The 20,684-nt window shown below is 24.1% G+C and overlaps 1 protein-coding gene across 3 annotated transcripts; it reads right to left on the bottom strand.

Annotated features, from left to right (window-relative positions):
* Nucleotides 1-725: 725 nt before the first annotated feature.
* On the bottom strand, nucleotides 726-20,073 carry LOC132926414 (katanin p80 WD40 repeat-containing subunit B1). Of its 3 annotated transcripts, none has more exons than XM_060990769.1 (20): nucleotides 19,635-20,073; nucleotides 16,809-16,858; nucleotides 12,443-12,573; nucleotides 12,104-12,328; nucleotides 11,906-12,031; nucleotides 11,418-11,608; nucleotides 11,166-11,316; nucleotides 10,820-11,004; nucleotides 9,889-9,998; nucleotides 9,793-9,813; nucleotides 7,877-7,918; nucleotides 7,777-7,806; nucleotides 7,661-7,714; nucleotides 7,301-7,585; nucleotides 7,038-7,231; nucleotides 6,639-6,779; nucleotides 6,467-6,543; nucleotides 5,116-5,190; nucleotides 3,884-4,003; nucleotides 726-2,942 (listed from the first exon to the last, which is right to left on the bottom strand). In XM_060990769.1, exons 2-20 carry the CDS (start codon nucleotides 16,840-16,842, stop codon nucleotides 2,807-2,809), a joined length of 2,328 nt encoding a protein of 775 aa, XP_060846752.1. In that variant the 5' UTR covers nucleotides 16,843-16,858; nucleotides 19,635-20,073; the 3' UTR covers nucleotides 726-2,806. The 3 variants fall into 3 exon arrangements, with proteins under 3 accessions (XP_060846752.1, XP_060846751.1, XP_060846753.1); XM_060990768.1 differs by having other exon boundaries at nucleotides 7,026-7,231; nucleotides 19,635-20,071; XM_060990770.1 differs by lacking the exon at nucleotides 9,793-9,813 and having other exon boundaries at nucleotides 7,026-7,231; nucleotides 19,635-20,069.
* Nucleotides 20,074-20,684: the final 611 nt, after the last annotated feature.

Here is a 20,684-nt window from a genome sequence, read left to right as displayed (position 1 = left end):
TACGACAAAAAAAATGCAATACCAGAATATTCTTCTATGCAATGTTATCCATTAATTCAAGGCCGTAACTAAAACAAATTTAGGGGAGGAGTCCAACATTTTTTTTAAAATATAAATGCTGAACATTTTTAGTCAATAAACTATATTCACCACTAAAATATTTCTACTTTTAATTTCAGGGGGGGGGGGGGTCCGGTCACCTTGGACCCTCCTCAGATATGGCCTTGTCCATTATATATATAAATATTTATCCATATCTAAGACACTAAGACACTCATTGTGATCAATGTTTGTGTATTTGAATAAACTATTCTCATATAATTTAGAATATTTATTACACTACAGGTACAAGAAAAAATATTTAATTTATTTCATCCTAGTGTTTTTTTAAACACATATTTCTTTTATAGTTTATAAACTCAAGCCCAATACCATTAACGTATAGATATAAAGGAAATGTCAATTATTGAATATAATTGTTTTAATATTTTATGTTTAGATAAACGGACTTATAATTTGTGAACAAGCGGGAAGTATTAGAATATGGATTTAATGCTTTATACACATTTGTAAAATAGTCAAACTTAAAGTATATTTTTTCTTGAAATCCAAACTTAAAATATGAAATAAATTTTCAGCATGTATTTACATGAGAATTTATCAGTAAAAATAAATTTACCTTCTTCATGTAATATTTTAATTCATGCTTAAAATATTTATACAAATTAGTATAAAATAATAGGGTTTATTGTCATCTTGATAATCTAAACATTTGAAATCAATTAAACAACATACAAAAATTGGTTAGTGTATTGCTTAAAAATACAAAAGGTTTACTGTATCATTAAGTAATTATAGCAAAAACCAAAAAGTTAAATATAAGCTCGTTGTTTTTTGTACAAAGTTATTTTCACAATTTTGAATTAGCAACAAAAAAAACCAACAAACAAAAAAAACAATAAAAAACCAACAGATTTTTAACTTAATTTAATGGAATTAAATGTGGCTGTAATGAAATATAGTTTTAATATAAAACGTTATGGTACCTATAAAGTATGAATGTTCTGAAAATATTTTAGTTATGTAATGTACCTAATTAAATAAATAGTTAGTTTCACAAATTACAATTATTATCAAACATATTTAAATTTAAATAACAAGATAAAGTAACATAATTTCTATAAATAGTATTATTTTGATAAAGGTACATGTTCTGTAATGTAAAATATTATCACTATATTTCAGAAACTTAATTTATATTATATATTGTATTCATAATAAATATTTTAATTTATCTATATAACAATATAGGACTAAGTTAGTACTGTGTTAGTGGAAAAATACAAATATTCAAACAGTTTTTATAATTTTAGAAAATTTAAACCATATAAACCACAAAACATACAACTGTGTTTTAAAACAATATAAATTAAAAGGTACTGGAAAATTAATTTATTACCAATATTGTTGACTTCAAAATAAAAAACTGAATACACTCGACACATATAGGTTTAAAAAAAAAATAAGAGAAAATCTGTATAAAAAAAATTAAGTGTAACATATAAATAAAATATATAATGAAAAAAAAGAAACAGTAAATTGGAGTTACAATTAAGCCATATAGTAATAATAAAAAAAAAAAATTACACACTAATTATTAAAGATAACATTTGACTACAATCTGTACACAACAGAAATGAGATCGCTCAAATAAATCAAAAATTAAATTAAAACAATGTACATTATGCTTGGATAAAAAATAACACCGAACATTTTTTCTTTGGGCTTATTGGTACCTTTTTAGGCTGAATAGTAATTTCTTCAGTTGATAATTTTTTAAAAATATATATATTATATAATTATTGTGATTACAACAGTATGGTGTTAATACAATTATTATAATTTATAATATTGGACGGATTCAACTGATAGAAAACACTGAATATTTTGTATTTCTAAAAGTAGAAAACACAGCCATGTTTTATAATAATTGCTTACAATCAAGTAAAAAAAAGGGGATAAAAATGTATATAAGAATATTTGTAAAGTAACGTAAGTTCCTGTAAATATTATAATAATTTTTTTGATTTATGAACAATTATTCTGTTTAATCCACAAGTGTACAACATTAAAAAAAAATGTAGGTATAATATAATATAAATGTGATTTCAGCTGTTGTAGTACATAACCCATTACAACACAGTTATATTTATTGTAGTATTACTATTTTTGTAATTCATGTTTAGACCTTTTCTGAAAAGGTGAGAAGTAAAAAAAAAAGAAAACACCGATCTAATGGAATATTTTACATATGTCATACATTGTCTACAGAACTGGATTTATATTTTATATTATAAGACTATGTGGTTAAAATAGAAAGAGCTTCGTAAACATTAATATTATTATTATTATGTGCACGGCCTGCCTGTATCGCGTGGGTTTGAAAATTGTTGTTAGTATACTGTTCTTAATGCCTTTATAAACTAGATACGTACCTATAGAACGAAAATCGAATGGGCTCAAAAAGCTAAAAAATATAGTGGTGCGTTAGTAGTACAATGTTATTAAGATCGAAAATGTTATAAAAATTAACGTTTTAAAAAAAAAATTAACAAATTATTCATTCAAAAAATACTACACATTGACGACAGTTTGATAAGGCTTAAAAATTATATAAAAAGAAAATCTAATAATAATAATAATGTATCGTAAGACACGCAATTAACAGGATTCACCACTTGTTCAATGCCTCCTATTGGCCGTCTCTTTAGCGGATTAAGGCACATTTTTGTCTTATTTTTGCTGTTTAGATGTCTATTGTTTGCAAGAGCATATGCAACTGTCTGAAAACATTGCCCAAGTTACCCTGGACTGTTTGCCTTTTCAGTACAAATGACCTGATATCCATAAGTATGTTTTGACACTTGCGACATTTGTTGTATCTATAAATAACAAACGGTTAGTGTGATTTAATTTTGTGTAGTATAAGTATAATGCCTAAATAAAGCCAATGGGCTTAAGAAAACCACAAAATATACTCTGTCTCAAAGTAGAATACACAAGACAGCAACCGGTTTTCACTTGATACGCGTATATTCCACATGATGGCATAAGTAATGACCGGTGGAAAGGGAAAAAAGTACACAGAACTAGTGTATTCTATTTTAAGATAAAGTTTAATATGATTAATTGGAAAACATGACAATACTTGAATATTATACATTTTTACTCGTGAATTGCCATGATGGCCTCCAATATATTAAATTAATTAAAGAATTAATTTTTAAGAGGACGCCATACCTGTATGTGTTTTCTACGCCTCACAAACATATAAAATTGCAAATTTTTGTTCAGTAGAACAAACTGTTCAGTAGTGTGTTTAGGTTAAATATTAGAGAATAACCTATTACCAAAATTAAAGGTGAGGATTGTCTGATTCATTATCTGTGTTTTCAAGTCAGTTTTTTACAATACTATAATTTTTAAGTGAGTTCAATATATAATTCAGAAAAGTATTTTAAATATTTATATTTAAAAATGCTTATAATTCCTCTACATCCTCTAAGTTGTACTAATATAAGATCTATGAATGCGTACACTCAATTTTGCTAATCAATTATTAAGATATAGTAATAACTATATATAAGGGTATATTGTTTTTAAAATTACTTAATATACTATTATATTCATATTAACAATTAGTTATTCTTAAATATAGACATATTATGAATAATTACTGTTATAAAAAAAGAGATTTACATAATGTATTTGAATGTTTATCCATGAATACAACTATTATCTTAAATATTACAAGATTTTAGAGGCCCAAAATAATAAATTAAAAATAAATTAAATCTTACTTAAAAAAAAAAATTCTACTAACCTTTCTTCTTGCATAATATCAACACCTATTGCAGAAGGTGGTCTTTGTATATTATTCTTAATGACTGGCATAAAATACTGCAGTATATCTCTTATGGCTTTGAAACTTATATTTATGAATCTGAAAATCAATATCAAATAAAAAAATTAAGAGATTTACATAAAATTAAACATTAGATATACATTAGACCATTAGGTGGTTGAATGTATCATACATAAACTATATGTTTCATATTTATAGTACATTTAAAATAATTAAAAATTATAAAAAAACTAAATTCAGACCTATATTTCATTGATAAGACATAGATCATAAGCATGTATTTTGAATTGCAAGGAATTCAAAATATATTTTAGTTATGCATTTATCATTGGAATTAATTATGTCATCATAACAGCAATGTTTTAAAAATTTCAAATGCATCCCCTCGGTCAGAACAAATGTTCATGTCAAAGTAGTAGTTAACTACTCTTAGAAAATACTGTACAATAAATAAATTAATAACAGTTCTATTTTTAAACTTTTTTTACTAAACTAAACAATCAACCAAGAAAAGTAAGCAACATTTAACTCCTAAAGCATAATAGGGATAACTTTAAAAACATAAACATAAGCCGTGTCTCTTTTATTTATATAATTTGTATTAATTGATATATTTAAAAATCATTCTCATGTAGATATAATCTGCTCAGATTTCAAAAAGGCTTTGACTTAATGAATCAAAAGATATTAATTAAGAGGCATCTGGTTTTGACAAATCTTTTTAGTTCTGGTTATGTTTTCGTGTTTGTGAAAGGTATTTAAATATTTTCAAGTAAAGTGTTTGGTGTATTTTTCAATATATTTTGTTTACACTAGTGTTCTGCAAGGTCACTTATCACCTATTCCTATTTATTTTAATTATTTGCCAATAGTGCATATAAAGTATAAAATCTCAGCAAACAAAGCCTATCCTTTTAAATCAAATTAACTTTAAGGTTCCCAAACAAACTATTCAATCATCCGTTAATTTCTGCGTTTCTCCTAGTACCATTATACCATTAACTTCTTAACTAATGAACCACTTCAAAAAATAATGTATTTTTTCAATGTGAACACGACCCACCTTTGATAATATTGATAAACTCATTGTACTTAATGATATACATTGTAATTTAATTTAATTTATTAATAATTGTATATATTTTCAAAAGGCCAAGCCATTCAAATAAAAGCCTTTATTAAGTACTTACGCCTCATTGCCACTTTGAATTAAATCAGATATCGAAGGAAGAAGCATACTGCAAACATCTAGGCACCAAAGATTTCTGAAATAAACATTAAGTACAATTTTAATTAAAACTAAATACATTTAAGCACAGTGGTATACACATAAGAGGTGTTTAGGTATTCAACATTCCTAACCCCGCCATCAATTTTTTCATAACATTAAAAATAAAAATGATCAGTGTTTTAAATCATTATTAATTTTAATCTAGATAAAAATTAAATATTTATTTAACAATAATAGTTAATATTCAATTGTGTTAAAATTACAAAAATAAACTTCTAAAAATTTACACACCTATGTGATATCACTGTTGTTAAATAAAAATATGTACACATTGTCTATATCTGAAATCATAATCTGTTATAAGCAGTGAAATTTATTTTATTTATTTTAGTGGTTACTGTATAATATATTGTATATATATATAATATTAACTATTGATTGATTGACTGTTAATGTATATTAATATATTCATCGATCTATATTCCATCCAACAAGAGAACACGTCATAGCAAGATCAAAATCAGTTTTGTTTGTTCAGAACAATAAAATGTTAATATATGGTCGTGATGTTTTATTATAACTTAATATTTATATTTTTATAATAAAAATAATTAGCTATTTTTTGCTAAATCAAGCATAGAATTATTTGTGTAATTCACACAACTAATTTTAAAATGTCTAACATAGTTGTTAAAAATCAACTAAAAATGGTTATTTAAAGAGCACCATAATACTTTGAAAGTTTTCTTATGGTTTCAATATGACTTTTACAATTCATTTCAAATATTACCAATAACTTAATAATTCTATTTCAAATTTTAATTAAACCTGTTTTAAGATTTTTCTTAATTTAATCAAATAAAAGTTAAAGCTAATAAAAGTAATAACCTATGTTACTATATTTTTATTATTAATTTGATAATAATGAAAACTTTGAATCTCTTATTTCATGTTAATCATCAATCTATTTACATGTTCAATGAAACGCTAAATGTCGTCAAAAAATATTGTTCACATATGCTGAATGACACAAATTGGTGCCATCAAACTTTTGATTAAATACACTACGATTTGGCCTGTGTTCTATCGAATTTTTTTTTTATTAGTATCTTCTGCAAATATTATTTTATATGTAAGTGCAAGTCGTTCAATAATATTTTAATTTTTCAATATTTTAGATTTTTTTTTAAACATCAATTTTTTTTTAGCGTCAGAAAATATACTCAAATATAATACATAACTTAACATAGAAAATTTATGTATATACCACTGTTTAGATATAATACTAAAATACAAAATTTGTAACTTACGGGCGTTGTGTAATAATAGAAATGAGATCTGATATGACAGCATCATCATTCATGGAAACAGCAGAATTTACAGCACACTAAAACAATAAATAAAGTTTATTAATTTATTAATATACAATATACACAGATACATAACATAATTTGTTTCATATAGGTACTTATTATTACAAACCTTAAAATTTTTATTAGTCCATAATGTTTGTATAATATTAAGATAACGTTGTCTTTCTTTGAGCACACCCATAGTGGACTTATGGTTTTTTGAAAGAATTTCCACTATGTCTTCTTCATCATACATGACATTATTTAAACTCTAAAAAAAAAACAACATAGTCATTACTTTTTTTTATGAATTATACACTCGTATTATTATATTTTACAAATTAATAGTTAAAATAATGTATTACACATTACTTTTAATAATATTGATTCTAGTCAAAATCAAAAATTGTAATGAATAAAACAAAAAGCATAAAAATAATGTATTTGTTGAATGGTAATTTTAGTTTTAAAATTAAAATATAATTTAATATTTTTATGTTATAAAAAACTTCCGCACATTTGTACAAACATTTTTTAATTCCCCAAAATCATCTAGGGGAAGTTCAAATTTCTTTGCGATGATATCAGTCTTTTTATGTTCTGGTGTAACTAAAAAATCATCAGCCAACAGTCGTTTATGTTGAGGTAATGATGTAATTTCATCTGGTATTATTTTTCTTTGAGATTGAGGAGATGTATACTTATGTCCATAAGCAAAATGATCTAAAATATATAAATATACAAACAAAATAAGTGATTTTACAAAAAAAAAATATATATTTTTTTTCTAACCATTTTGTCTAAATACTGGTAGAGATGATGGACGTTTAGTTAAGCTTTCATTAATTACATTAGAAGATACACTACGCATTGAAACTGACGATGTTATATAAGGATTGTGTCTTTTTTCAGATGCCTCAACACTATCAGGTGTTGATAAAGGAGTTGGTAAGTCAGGAGTATGGTAATCACCAGAACTTTCAAACTGAGGTAACTGAAATGAATCACAAGGAGTAGAATCCACGGATGAAGTTTCAGCTTCTGAATAACTACTTTGCATTACTCCTTGAGAAAGATCTGGTTAATAAAATTGTAATATAAATGTAAAATTATAATTTATAACATAGTTTAATATATAAAAAAATACTATACCAATGCTATGTTTTTTATCCTCTAATTTCGCAGAAGTTAATTGATTTCTATTTACTGAAAATTAAAATATGTATTCAGTTTATATTATTTTTATTATTTTTATTGTTTTATCTTACCTTCACCAGTAAATATATTATTGGAATTATCTGTAAAAAAAATGTTAACATAATTATTCATGTAATTAATAAATACAATAGGTATAAATATCAATATTACCGTCTTCAGATAAGGGTGAAAATGGAGGTGGACTTCTATTTACTGAAAATTATACAAATCTTTAGTAAAAAAAATGTTATTACTGACAACATACTAAAATAAAAATGCTTTTAAACAAAATTAAATATATTATTCTGTATTTTAGAACATTAATTTGATATTTTAAGTTTTTATATTTATGCTCTTTATATTTAAAATAAATGAATCTTCATTGAAATTTATTTTTTATGAACATGTTTACATTTGGTTTGTTTTTTAGGATGAAGTATTTACTTACAGATGTATCAGATTTTAAACAAACAGTTAACAAGCTATTATTGTATATGACAATATATAAATTTACCAAAGTTAAAAACTACTAGTCACATTAAATTATTATTGTTTTAAATTTATAAAAAGTATTGATTTTTTTTCCATACACATTATATTTAACACAATAAACAGCAAGAATTAATTTTTACTAAATACAGAATATATTATATTTATTTGCAACTATTTAGTTAACATAATATGGAAGATTTTCAAACTATAAATTAAGGTAAAAATTTACAATTGTATAATTATAGTATATCACAATTTTATACATTTTACGTAAATACCGGTTTTATATATGATAAATAATATGAAAAATATCTAAGTAAATAATGCACACAACACATAAAAATGCTTAAACAAATGTCAATATTATATAAAGTATAAACATTGAGATAACATTTATAGTAACATTACTTATTGTAATTTATAAATTTATAATATATACTCGTAAACTTGAAACTAAAGCAAACTTGTTTTCACATTTCTTATGATATAGTTAAATTGCTTAAATGTTATAAGCTATAACTAGGGCTCGACTTTTAATGCTAAGTGTATTATTTATTGGATACTCTTAGACAATGTATTCTAAGTACATAACTCATTTAATACAATAGATACTATTCTAAGATGAAACTTTTATTTTGTAATTATTGCATTTATCAATTTTTTTGATTTTTAGAGCATTCTTAGCGTTTTAATAATTTTTAGTGCATAGATATAGATTGAAACATTATACAAGCTTTTGGTTTAAATTTGAAAATTCTAAGTATTATATCAAGAAATATTTTCATAGTCTAACTTCAATGGGACCAAGGGTTGTCATATTATTGAAGATTTGACCAAAAAAAAAACAATGTACCTTTTATTAATGCAAAAAATATGTTTGTATATATTTTTAATTTATAATTTGTAAATTACTAAATTATCTTGACCACAAATTAAAAACTCACAAGTGACTAAAATAATATAGCGCATTTAGCTATATTTTATCAGATATATATTGTGGATCTCCAAACCATATCATTATACACAAACTTGTTTAGTGGGCTCATTATGTTTTCAAAAAAATAATAAAAATAAAATAAATAAACGGAATGTTCTATTAATAAAGTAAAATTTACAAAATATAACACTTCTCATGTATGGAAAAGAAGAAAGAAAAAAAGTTTCAGATTACTGAGGTTGTCAGACTGACGGGTTTCAGACAAGTGAAGTTTTACTGTATTTGCTTTAATATTTATTTCAAATAGGTATTTGACATTCGTACCAAATATAAATTGTTCTTTATAATATTCAATAACGCCTATATCTATCAATAGTGATTACCAGATATAGTGGCTTACTGGGTCGTTAATTTAATTCAAATAAAGAAATGGTAAAAATGCCAAAAGTTAAACTGTTGTTTCCCTCTAATTTGCGTAGTTGAGCATCTTTAAGAAAATGTTGATCATTTTTTAAGTATTATTGTGTTGAAAAGCCATATTTTGTTAATTCTTTAGAGAACTTTTTGATAGCTTTTAGGGCATTTAAATTCGAGCCCTAATTTAAACATTTAACATTTGTAAATGATTACTAACATTAAAATAAATAGACATACTTACATATTCTACTTGGTTTAAACGCTAAATAATAATTTATAACATTATTAATTCTTTATTTACATAAAAATTATTATTAGATAAAATAATTATACTTACAAGTTCTATTTGGCTTAAACACTGAATGGTAATCATGAACATTATTAATTACAGTTTGATTTTCATCATCAATATCAGTTTCGCTTTCATCAATTAATTTCATATTAGTTCTAAAATTCATATAAATAAAAATATATAAGTAATAACCAAGTTAAAATGAATACTTTTATAAAAAATAAATATTTGAAGCTAACATGGTTCACTAGTTGATTCCATAAATATATATCAGATAACTTTCAAAATCGTTATCTTATAAGTCTATTTGTCATTTTTCTTATTGCACAAATTTTTGTCACCAAATTTTGTTTCAACTTTTTAGGACAGTATTTCAACTTATAAACAATGCCTCAGATCATAGATAAATTAATTGAGCTGATCCATATTATAATTTAAAACAACTTAGTTTACCATTGTAAATATTTCAACATTTATAGTTCCAGTGGGGTAAAATTCTTGTTATAACATAACTTTTGTTCAAGAGTACTAAAATTAGCTGTTAAAAGAATAATAATTTGTAATCTATGAATATTTTACCAGCAAGACATAACACCATTTTTTTAAAATATAAATGGTGACTTGTCATAACAATAGAACTGTTGGTTACATTCACATAGTTAGGTTTATCAATTATCAATGGGAGCAACAAATAACTTGGGTTCAGACATTTTTAGCATCTATTTAAATATGTCCACAATATGTCAGCATTGCCTAATTAATTTTAACTTTATAAAAATTGCTCAAAGTATCATTATTTGTTTTTAATAATATCAAAAAAATTAACCAACAAGACCAATACAAATAATTTTAATTTAAAAATATAAATATATGTTTTTTAATAATCAAAATTTGAAATAACTAAAAACTGTTCAAAAATAGGTCATCATTTAAAATTTCAAAAACTAAATAAAACTAATATATTATTTTCACATACTTAGGTTTAGTCATTTCTCGTGACTTTTGTTTATTAAAACTTTTTCGAACACTAGTATCTCTTGTAAACATTGTATTAGTTTTTGATGATTTATCAGGTGGTGAAAATTGATTCTTAAAAGGATATTCTTCAGGTAAATTAATTAACCATGTTGAAACATCTGTTAATAAATGCGAAGCACCAACCTATAAACAAAACATGTTTAAAATTGTTTTTTATAAAAAATAAATTAACATATAATACATAGAAATTTTAAACACACATTTATATATATATATATATATCTTATACTCTATTATATATTCATTATATTCAATTTTCACACTTAAAATATTTAAAAACTTACAATTCGATTATCTTTTACTACTAACTCGTTCATATTTCCCCATTTTACTACTACCGAGTCACATACTCTGGTTGGTTCTACACCATATACCCCAAGGTAATCATTACCACCTCCATATAAAACATCTCCTTTGTCATTGAATTGCAAACATCTAGAGAAAACAATTTTAATTATTATAAATAATAACTCTTTTCTATTAAAAAATATTTAAAAAAAACATGCTTAAGAAAATTAGTATGAATAATGATGTACCTAATTATAGATTTGTCTGTATCTATTTGAGAAATAATACTAAATCGCTCCAAATCTAATATATTAATTTTATTATCTGTTCCACTACTAGCTAATAAAAATACTAATGGATGAAATTGAATTGATGTTACTGCTCCTTTATGTAGTTTATCAAAAACATGAATCATGCGTCCAACTCTCAAATCCCATATCTATAAAATAAATAGCAAAAATAAAAAAGTTTTACTATTAATATATGAATAATTAGACTAATAAAATATTTTTAAGACAATATAAAAAATACAGTAAATTAAACTGAACTTGAAGCTATTAAATAATTGTTATCACATTTTAATTTCATAATGATAACATTTATTACTATTTGTTTACTTGTTATTAATAGCAATATATTTAACATTTTACAGTGAATTTGTAATGAAAATCAAGACTTAATTTTATGAAATACAATATATACCAAACAATTATATTAATAATATCTAATAACTAACCTTAACACATCCATCTTCATCGCCAGAAGCAATCCACAAACCATCTGGACTATATTTTAAACTAGATATAGATGCTTCGTGACCTTTGTACATCCCTATACAATGTGAATATCGATAATCCCATAGCTGTAAAAAAAGTATGTTTGTACATTATGCTATAACATATTTAATATAAATACTTGATTATTACAATTATACCTTAACATTGGTATCTTTTGAACCCGTTACAAAATATGAAGATGAAGCAAAAGGAAAAAAATCTAATTTTGTAACAGCCGATTTATGTCCACTAAATGTTTTAACCTTTTTTCCTTTAGTTAAGTCCCATACTTTTAAGCCACCTGTTTGGCTACCAGCACCGACTAAATACTCTGATGGATCAAATTGTACACATTCAATTGGAGTTACGTGGCCACATAAGCTCTAAATAAATTAATAAAAATTGTTTAATAAAATAATTTTTTTTACATAAACATAAGGTACTAGACTTTTTTTTACAATTATAAAACATAGAATTTTAAGGGAAACAATTATTACCATAAAACATGTTTCACTATCAACTTTCCACAAGTTCACTTTGTTATCTGCACCACCTGTAGCTAATACTAAGCCACTCTTTTGACCAAGAGCCAAACAAGTAACATTTGCATTGTGTGCAGCAAATTCTTCTACATAAATACAAAAGTTAATATAGCTATTTATAAAATTATTTTACCATGAAATCATATTTAGACAAATATATATATTAAATAATACAACCAAAATAAAAAAAATAATGATGGATGTTCAATGTTCATCTCAATTATAACTCACTTTGTAATAAGTCAGAATAAATTTATTATTCCAAATTAAATAAATCATTTAGAAAACGATTCTGAATAGAATCTGTTTATAATTGTTTATAGAACATTTTTAAAAATTTTAAAATATTAGTAAAACTTCCGTTAATGATCACCTCTATATAATAATTATATTTTTTTCCTTTCAACTATGGGGAAAATACTGCATATAGTGGGTACTTAAAGTAACAATCAAAATATAAGTATCTGAAATAGTAAAATGTTAAATTATTTATAATTATTTATCAGTTTATAGTAATCCTAAAAATCATTTGTGCTATCACAATAAACATGGTGGATCTGTATATTTTATAGTTCATTAGTTTATTATTAGTTTAAAATATCTCAATGTGTGTAGTAGTTTCAATGGTATTAAAACAAAACCACTTAAATAAAACAAAAAAAAATCAAACTTTTAGATATTTATAACAACTAAAATTAAATGAAAGAATTGTGAATTTGAGAATTAAAAAAAAAAGTTACAGTTAAGAAATCATAGAAATCCAACAATAATGAACAATTGAAAACTATAAAAGTTGTTAATAAAAAATTAATTTACAGTTTCATTCATAAAAAAAAAAACAATAAAGTAGGCAACAGCTCAGCTGCATAGTAAATATTGAGTATAAATACCTCATTTGTTATTATAATGTAGTCACTATAATGCACTAGTGTAATTATGGAAGGGGCGGGGGATATGGGTATATATCCCAGAGACTTTTTTTTTTTAGAATTATCATAATTCAATCTCCGTAAGCACTTAGCTTTAAAAGATTTTAAGATCAGAAATATTTTAAAATAAGAAATAAAAATTCATGGATATTATCATAGTTGAGATTTTTTTTTTATTTTACTAATTTAAAATTATGGTAGTTTAACAATTACAATATATAACAAGAAAATTATATAGCTCATACTTAAAAGATAACACTGATAAAATCTACAACTTACGACTCTTGTTATGATTTTTAATTAAAACTTTTTACAAAAATAAATAATATGAACGTGGTATAGACTGCAGGGCTTATTCTAAAGCGCACTTGGGCTTAATTTTGCATATTTGGAAAAGCAAAATGCGCACTTGATAATCAATTTTAGCATAGTTGATTTTTTATAATTTATTGCTATATTATTATGATAATACAGCAAATATTAGTTCCTATAGGTATTAACGTGTTTTTAAATTTGAAAAAATTAAGTTATTAGAAATTATAGACAAGAGCCTTTATTGATGAATATTTTGTTAGTATTACATTAAACCTGTATAGCTAACTTTGATTGTAATTTGTAATAGGTACTAATATTAGAAATGCATTTGTCGTTTTGGGTAACGATTTAAATTTAGCAGATCTTAATATGTAGGTAGTAGATATAAAGATTTAACATAATAGATTAGAAGAAACACAACAAGTGTCATTGCCTAAATTATAAAAGTGAAAAATTTATCTGCAGGGTCCAATGAGTTAAAAAATCACTATTTTAATTGCTCATATTAGTCATAGCGCTGATGTTGAACAATTAATAAGTAAAAGAAATTTTAATAAATCAATAAACTGTAGAAGTTTGTAAGTAGAAACACTAGTAACGGAAAATTAATATTTTTTTATTCATTTCAACATGCGCCTGCTCTTCAAAATTGAAATTCAAGACCATTAATATAGATATAGAAATTATTAAATAATGAAAAAAATAAATAAATGATAAATTATGAATTTTGCATCAAAGATTCATGTACTGAAGCCAAAGAAAAGAATAGTTTAATGGGATTTTTATGACAGTTTGAAGTTTCAAAAAGAAAATCTAATGATGAAAAAATATCAAACTGAAAACAATTTTAAAAAAATAACGTTATAACTTATAACCTTATAATAACATTGTGTTGTGTTGTATTAATTATGAAAAAAGGTGATCAAGTGGATATCGCTCTGCTGTATAGTAGAGACGGAGATGAGTAGGTCACTATAATGAATGTGTTAAATTTTAATGCAATGACTGGTATCATTGTATAAAATTTCAAATTTCAATGGTCTCTAAATAGTTTAAAAAATATTTTGAAAATTAAATCGTAAATAGATAATGCTAATATAAACATTATGGGAAATTTTCAAGTATTTACAATGATTCGTTTTTGAATTACAACAAAATCAAAAAATCGATTTTGTCGAAAAGTGGTTATGCTTAAAAATTCCCGTTTTTCCGTTATTTTTCAGGGTTTTTCCCCCTGTTTTTCCTGACGCTTTTGAAAAATTCTGGAAATTTTCTACTTCTCTCTCCCAAATATACCAACTAGATTCAATTTCCTTTTCAAAGAGGGGCTGAAGTCAAAAATCAAAGCATTATTACTACTCCAAAACGTGATGACAGACAACAAAAAAAAAAAATAAATAAAAAAAAAAAATACACATCATTGTAAAATACTAAAATCAATACATTCATCACTCCGTTCAGAATCTAAAAGTAAAGTAGATATTAATTAAAATAAAATATTTTAAACGTGAAACGCGAATGTTTATTATTTTATTTCTTTTTATTATAGGTTAAATTTTAAATTATTCCACAAGATTTTAATATTATCATTTTTGACTATCCTTAATAAATAGGTATCTGATATTATATTTCGATTTATAGTTCTATTTTGATAGGCTTATTTTTTAAACAAAGTGCATAGTTGATAAAAATTCTTAGAATAAGCCCTGATAGACTGGTAATAAATGAAAACATAATATTATTTATTCTATAGTATTGGTATAAGGTACTAACTATTTTTCGAATATTATATTACTGTAAACCACGGACTAAAATATCTTAGTTCGTGCTGTAAACCTTGAGCAACAATAGTAAACATTATTTTTGTAAATTACATATTAATTATGAACTTTTACTAACTAATACTTAATAGGAACGCTTGAATGGACTTACGATGTTATCAGTGTATCGGGACATTAAGTTGAACCCCGATGACGTACTGCATATTTTGGCGAAAAAAAGAAAAAGAAAAATTGACTTAATATTATAATTTATGAAAAATATATTTAATTTAATTTAATTGTTTACATTATTGTCTTTGAAAACCATTATTATACCATTTACCTCATTGAATTTATAATAATAAATTAGTATGATATTGTGATCTATGAAATTTAATGGTCAAGGGTGGTATGGGGGGGGGGCATAGTCCCATTAGAACGATAGTATAAGCTTATATCCCAATCCCACCCCAGAACCAATTCCTAATTATGCCACTGCATACATATACAATATACATAATACACATTATATATATAGGTTAAATTTGAATTCAATGATAAATCATCCTATACAAAAAAAAATATGAGTGAAGACAGTTTGTCAGCCTATATAATATATTAATATATACCTAACCAAGTATATTTTATGATGTACCTATTTATATTGAATTTAAAATATAATTTATTTTACTTTTAGTAATGTGGTAAATAATATTATTTTTTCCAAAAACATTACTTTTGAAAATATCATTGTGTATATAAATATAACGATATACTTTAAAAATTTAAATTACCAACAAATAATCTTTTGAAATTACAAAAATATAACCAAAATTATTAAACTCAGATTATTTTGACTCTTTTTGAGCTATTTGTAGACAATTAAAATTGTTTCATAAGCGGTACCCACTAACCTACCTTTTATTAATTTGTATGCACTCTATGTCATTATAAAGCGATGATTTGGAAGTATATGAACAGATTACAGAGGTAATTTTTTCTGATATCTTTATAATGACCATTACATGGAAGTTTTACTATACAACAAAAGCTAATAAAAAAAAAAAATCATTGAAAATCTGAGAATTTTCAGTATCTAAATCTAAAACAATATTTTATTTGTGTTTAGGTATATAGAGTTATATATACAAAATATTATAAAATTTAGAAAAAATGTTTTAACTTTTAAATATTTTTTTTTTTTTGCAAAATAAGAACAATTTTATATACTAATAAAATATAATTAATTATTATCTGGCTCATAATAAGTCAGTGTTTTACAGGTTGTTTTTACAATACTTAAATAGTTATACTTACGTAATTTGCAAATATGTTTGTTTGGATTTGCCATTTTAAAGACATGTACTCTGTAAAATTAAAATTAAATAGTTTTTTATTCAAATTAATAAAAATCTAACATTTAAAATATTATTAACTACAATTTTATTTTTAAAAATACATAATATAATTCATAAAAAATTTTTTAAATTATATTTTATTCATAAATTAATAAGTGAGTTTTTGGTTAATATAGTAATATGTTAATGAAAATCAATATCCATAAAAATTTAAATATTTTACCGAAGGTTATAATATTCAATTATTTTGGTAACAGTTCTTTTACAAGTCTGATTTACTATTTATAATTTCAGTAACTAAAAAAAAACTCATATCAAATTAGTTGAATGTTATAAATGTTTAAAAAAATTATATATATATATAAATTTTATTGTTAATGAGAATCTGTACATTTTTTGTGCACTAGAATGTATATTTTGTTGATCTAGATATCTAAATTATTCTTTGTTAGTTATTAATAGTCTATTTAAAATATTTCATGGTTTTTACCTTTTTTTAACTGATGAGCTATTTCAATACATATATTACTTATTAAATTGATCATTTTTTTTTTTATTAAAACATTTTAAATGCAATCTTTTATAATACGTTTAGGTTTTAATTTTAAATCTAATTTAACAAATATTAAATTTAGTTTTTCAAAACTCATTAGATATATAAATCATGATATAATTGCTAGCAAATTCATATTTATTACCTAGTATAATAATTATTAATAGGTAGTAAAATCATCTATGCATGTTTTTTCTTCTAAGTTTACTCAAATTATACAAAGATATTTAAAGTGTTTAATTTAATTAAATTATATATTAATATATTATTATTTTATTATATTATTAGTTATATAATATGTATAAGTAGCTAATAATATGAAAATCCAATTTTCACAGTCTTAAAAATACCTACATAACTTCAGTAAGAATTTAGTTTTACATAACTTTAATAAATGAATACATTTTGAATAAGGAATCAATTTTGTAATAAATTATAGGTAATACTACAAACATAAAAATATTCTAATAGCTAAAGTACTATTATCATATTGTAGGTAAGTATATTAAAACACTTGTTACCAAGCAGTAATAATAATAAACAATTAAATTTAAACAAGTTCAGCAAACATTAAAAAAATAACTAATAACGGAACACCATAAATAAGTAATTGTCTACATTAGATCATTTTATGTTGTAGTTAAAATTCATCTATACTTAGGTTTGTTAAGTATATAAAATAATATTACAAAAATTATAATATTTATAACACAAAATGTAAATAAAAAACATCGAAAAGATTAATGACTTGAAAAATATTAATTTATAACTATCATATATTTCAAGTGAATTATTAGTATATATTTAATTACAATACTGTGTAAATCATTTAAGAGGGCGCCATACCCGCATGTGTTGTCTCTGTCTTACTAACGTACATCATAACAAATTTTCGTTCAGTAGAATGCATTTTGTGACGTTACCTTTAATATTAGAGTAAATTTACCTATTATAAAATTTAAAGGAAAGAATATTATCTAGACAATGACATTTTATTTTATTGATATTATCATATGTCATTGTCTAGATAATATTCTTACCTTTAAATTTGATAATAGGTAAATTTACTCTAATATTAAAGCTAACGTCACAAAATGTATTCTACTAAACGAAAATTTGTTATGATGTACGTTTGTTAGTAAGACAGAGTCAACACATGCGGGTATGGCGTCCTCTTAAGTGAATGTGTTAATAAACAAAAATTAATAATAACTGACAAATGTCAGTTTTTATTTGTTTTAATACTATTCAAAAACTTGGGTACCTATAGTATTAGTAATGCAATAATAAACATTTATAATAATTTATTATTTAATGATATTAATGATCTCATAAGTTATAATTATTATATAAAATAAACCTAAAACCAATTTATTTATTTATTTTTATCAACATAAAGTATAAACACATTTTCTATTTTAGTATAAATTTATAAATTTAATGTACATATTAATAAGTAATATAATATATAAACTTTAATGAAAAATGTAATACAAAAAATAAGTCTCAAGAAATATATACAGAAAAATTTTTTTTAGAAATATTTAAAAATTAAGATTTTTATTTCAAATTTAAATATTTCATAGCAGATAATAAAAAGTTAAGTATGTTTTGTTATCACATGACAGCTAACATTATCAATTAATTAAATAATTGTATAGAAATTTTAATTTAAATAAGTACGTACATGATAGGTATGATAATTAAAATTTTTAAAAATGTAGATACTATTTATATGATTAATCTTTGTACTTTAATTTAAACTATGTTTATTTTTTTCTCTACAAAATATGTGCAAACAAGATTCAATGCATCATAAGAATTTTTATCGATATTTTCATTGTTTACTTTCTTTTGTTTACTCAGTCCATTCAAAGTTCTACCACTATATCATTAATAATTTAGTTATTTAATTAGTTTCCAATTATAAGTTTTATTCAGTGATTATATTACTTATAAAAAAGAAATATTACAAATATTTAAATTGAACTTAATGAACTTTATACTATGCTTTTTTCTATCTTTTTTGAAAGAAACTTATCTTTGATCTTATTCTTGAGACTATTTTTCTGTTAATTAAAAATGTAACTAACTATATTAATACGATATGAACAAGATTATTTATAAAAAAAATTTTCTTTTTGGCCCTAAGAACAATGTTTATAAACATGTGTGTTGTAAGTATGTTTAGTTTTTGAATACATAACTAGGAAAACAACGTTTTAAACTTACATATGCAGAGTAACGAATAACCATAAATTCGATTGAATATAGTCAGACGATAGATACAAAAGCAGTCCGAGTGGCTGTTAAAGACTTTGACTGCGATTTTGAACGTAGTTTTGATTGATGTTGCTTCTTACACGAAGAACGTAGAAAAAAGGTCAGTGAATTCGACTACCACGGGCATCTGCTGCTATGCCTTATTAAAAATTGTATTTTGACGTTTAGCATTGCCGTTATGAGGGGGCACTCGTCCACAAGTCAATGTTTTGGTTTTTTTTCTCTTTTTTTGATAATGACACAACGATGATAAGAAAATTTGCTCCGTTTACAGTGATTACGTTTTATCAGCGGTTTGTCAGACGGGAGCGACCGCGCAGGCCCACGGAACCGCGCAATAAACCACCACCACCACCACCCTCCCACCGTTCAACCCCACCAGAGATCGGTATAGCCGTAATACCGTGTCTGTGTGTACCTACTGCGTGTAGGTCACAAGTACAAAATTGAAAATGTACAAAACCGAATTACAAGCTATTCTGAATTTCCGGCGACTGCGTTCTGTATTTCTGTGGCAGTGTGGGCAGTTGTCGTGTACGCGACGTCTGTTTCTCTGTTCACCGTGTTGCCGTGACAATAATGATAAAAAAAAAGGAATAACAATAAAGACAATAGTACTATAATACGTTATATGAAACCATGTCCACTGTCCAGTATGCCACACTACCGCAGTGCCGCCGACAGGACCGCGCACTGATCTGAGGTCACACACTCACACATGACACAGATGACAGTTCTTAACTGTGATCACAGGTGTCGATCGCTTAAAAGTGATTTTACAATAATAAGACGTACCTATTATTATTGTCGTCAGTTTCCTGTTTGAACGTACGATATTATAAATTATATGTATCTACACTGATGACGTACAAACGATTTAGAACGCTTAATCGTTCGATGAGATCACCTCCAGCTATAATTTGTATTTTTTTAAATGACCATCAAACGCGTTTTGACCGTATATAATGAATATTATGTTCAACTATTACACATCCCAAA

The sequence above is a fragment of the Rhopalosiphum padi genome, chromosome 3, assembly GCF_020882245.1.
Source record: "Rhopalosiphum padi isolate XX-2018 chromosome 3, ASM2088224v1, whole genome shotgun sequence".
NCBI classification, from domain to species: domain Eukaryota; kingdom Metazoa; phylum Arthropoda; class Insecta; order Hemiptera; family Aphididae; genus Rhopalosiphum; species Rhopalosiphum padi.
Note: the sequence above shows the minus strand (reverse complement) of the source record. Positions and strands in the feature narration are given on the sequence as shown.

Excerpts from the sequence above, each read along its gene's own strand:
- LOC132926414 (XM_060990768.1), bottom strand. The coding sequence starts at position 16,842 with ATGGCAAATCCAAACAAACATATTTGCAAATTAC. Across the intron at positions 9,999-10,819 it reads CGAGAAATGACTAAACCTAA|AACTAATATGAAATTAATTG; the intron begins GTATGTGAAAAT and ends TATGAATTTTAG. Across the intron at positions 7,715-7,776 it reads TAATATATTTACTGGTGAAG|TAAATAGAAATCAATTAACT; the intron begins GTAAGATAAAAC and ends TTTAATTTTCAG.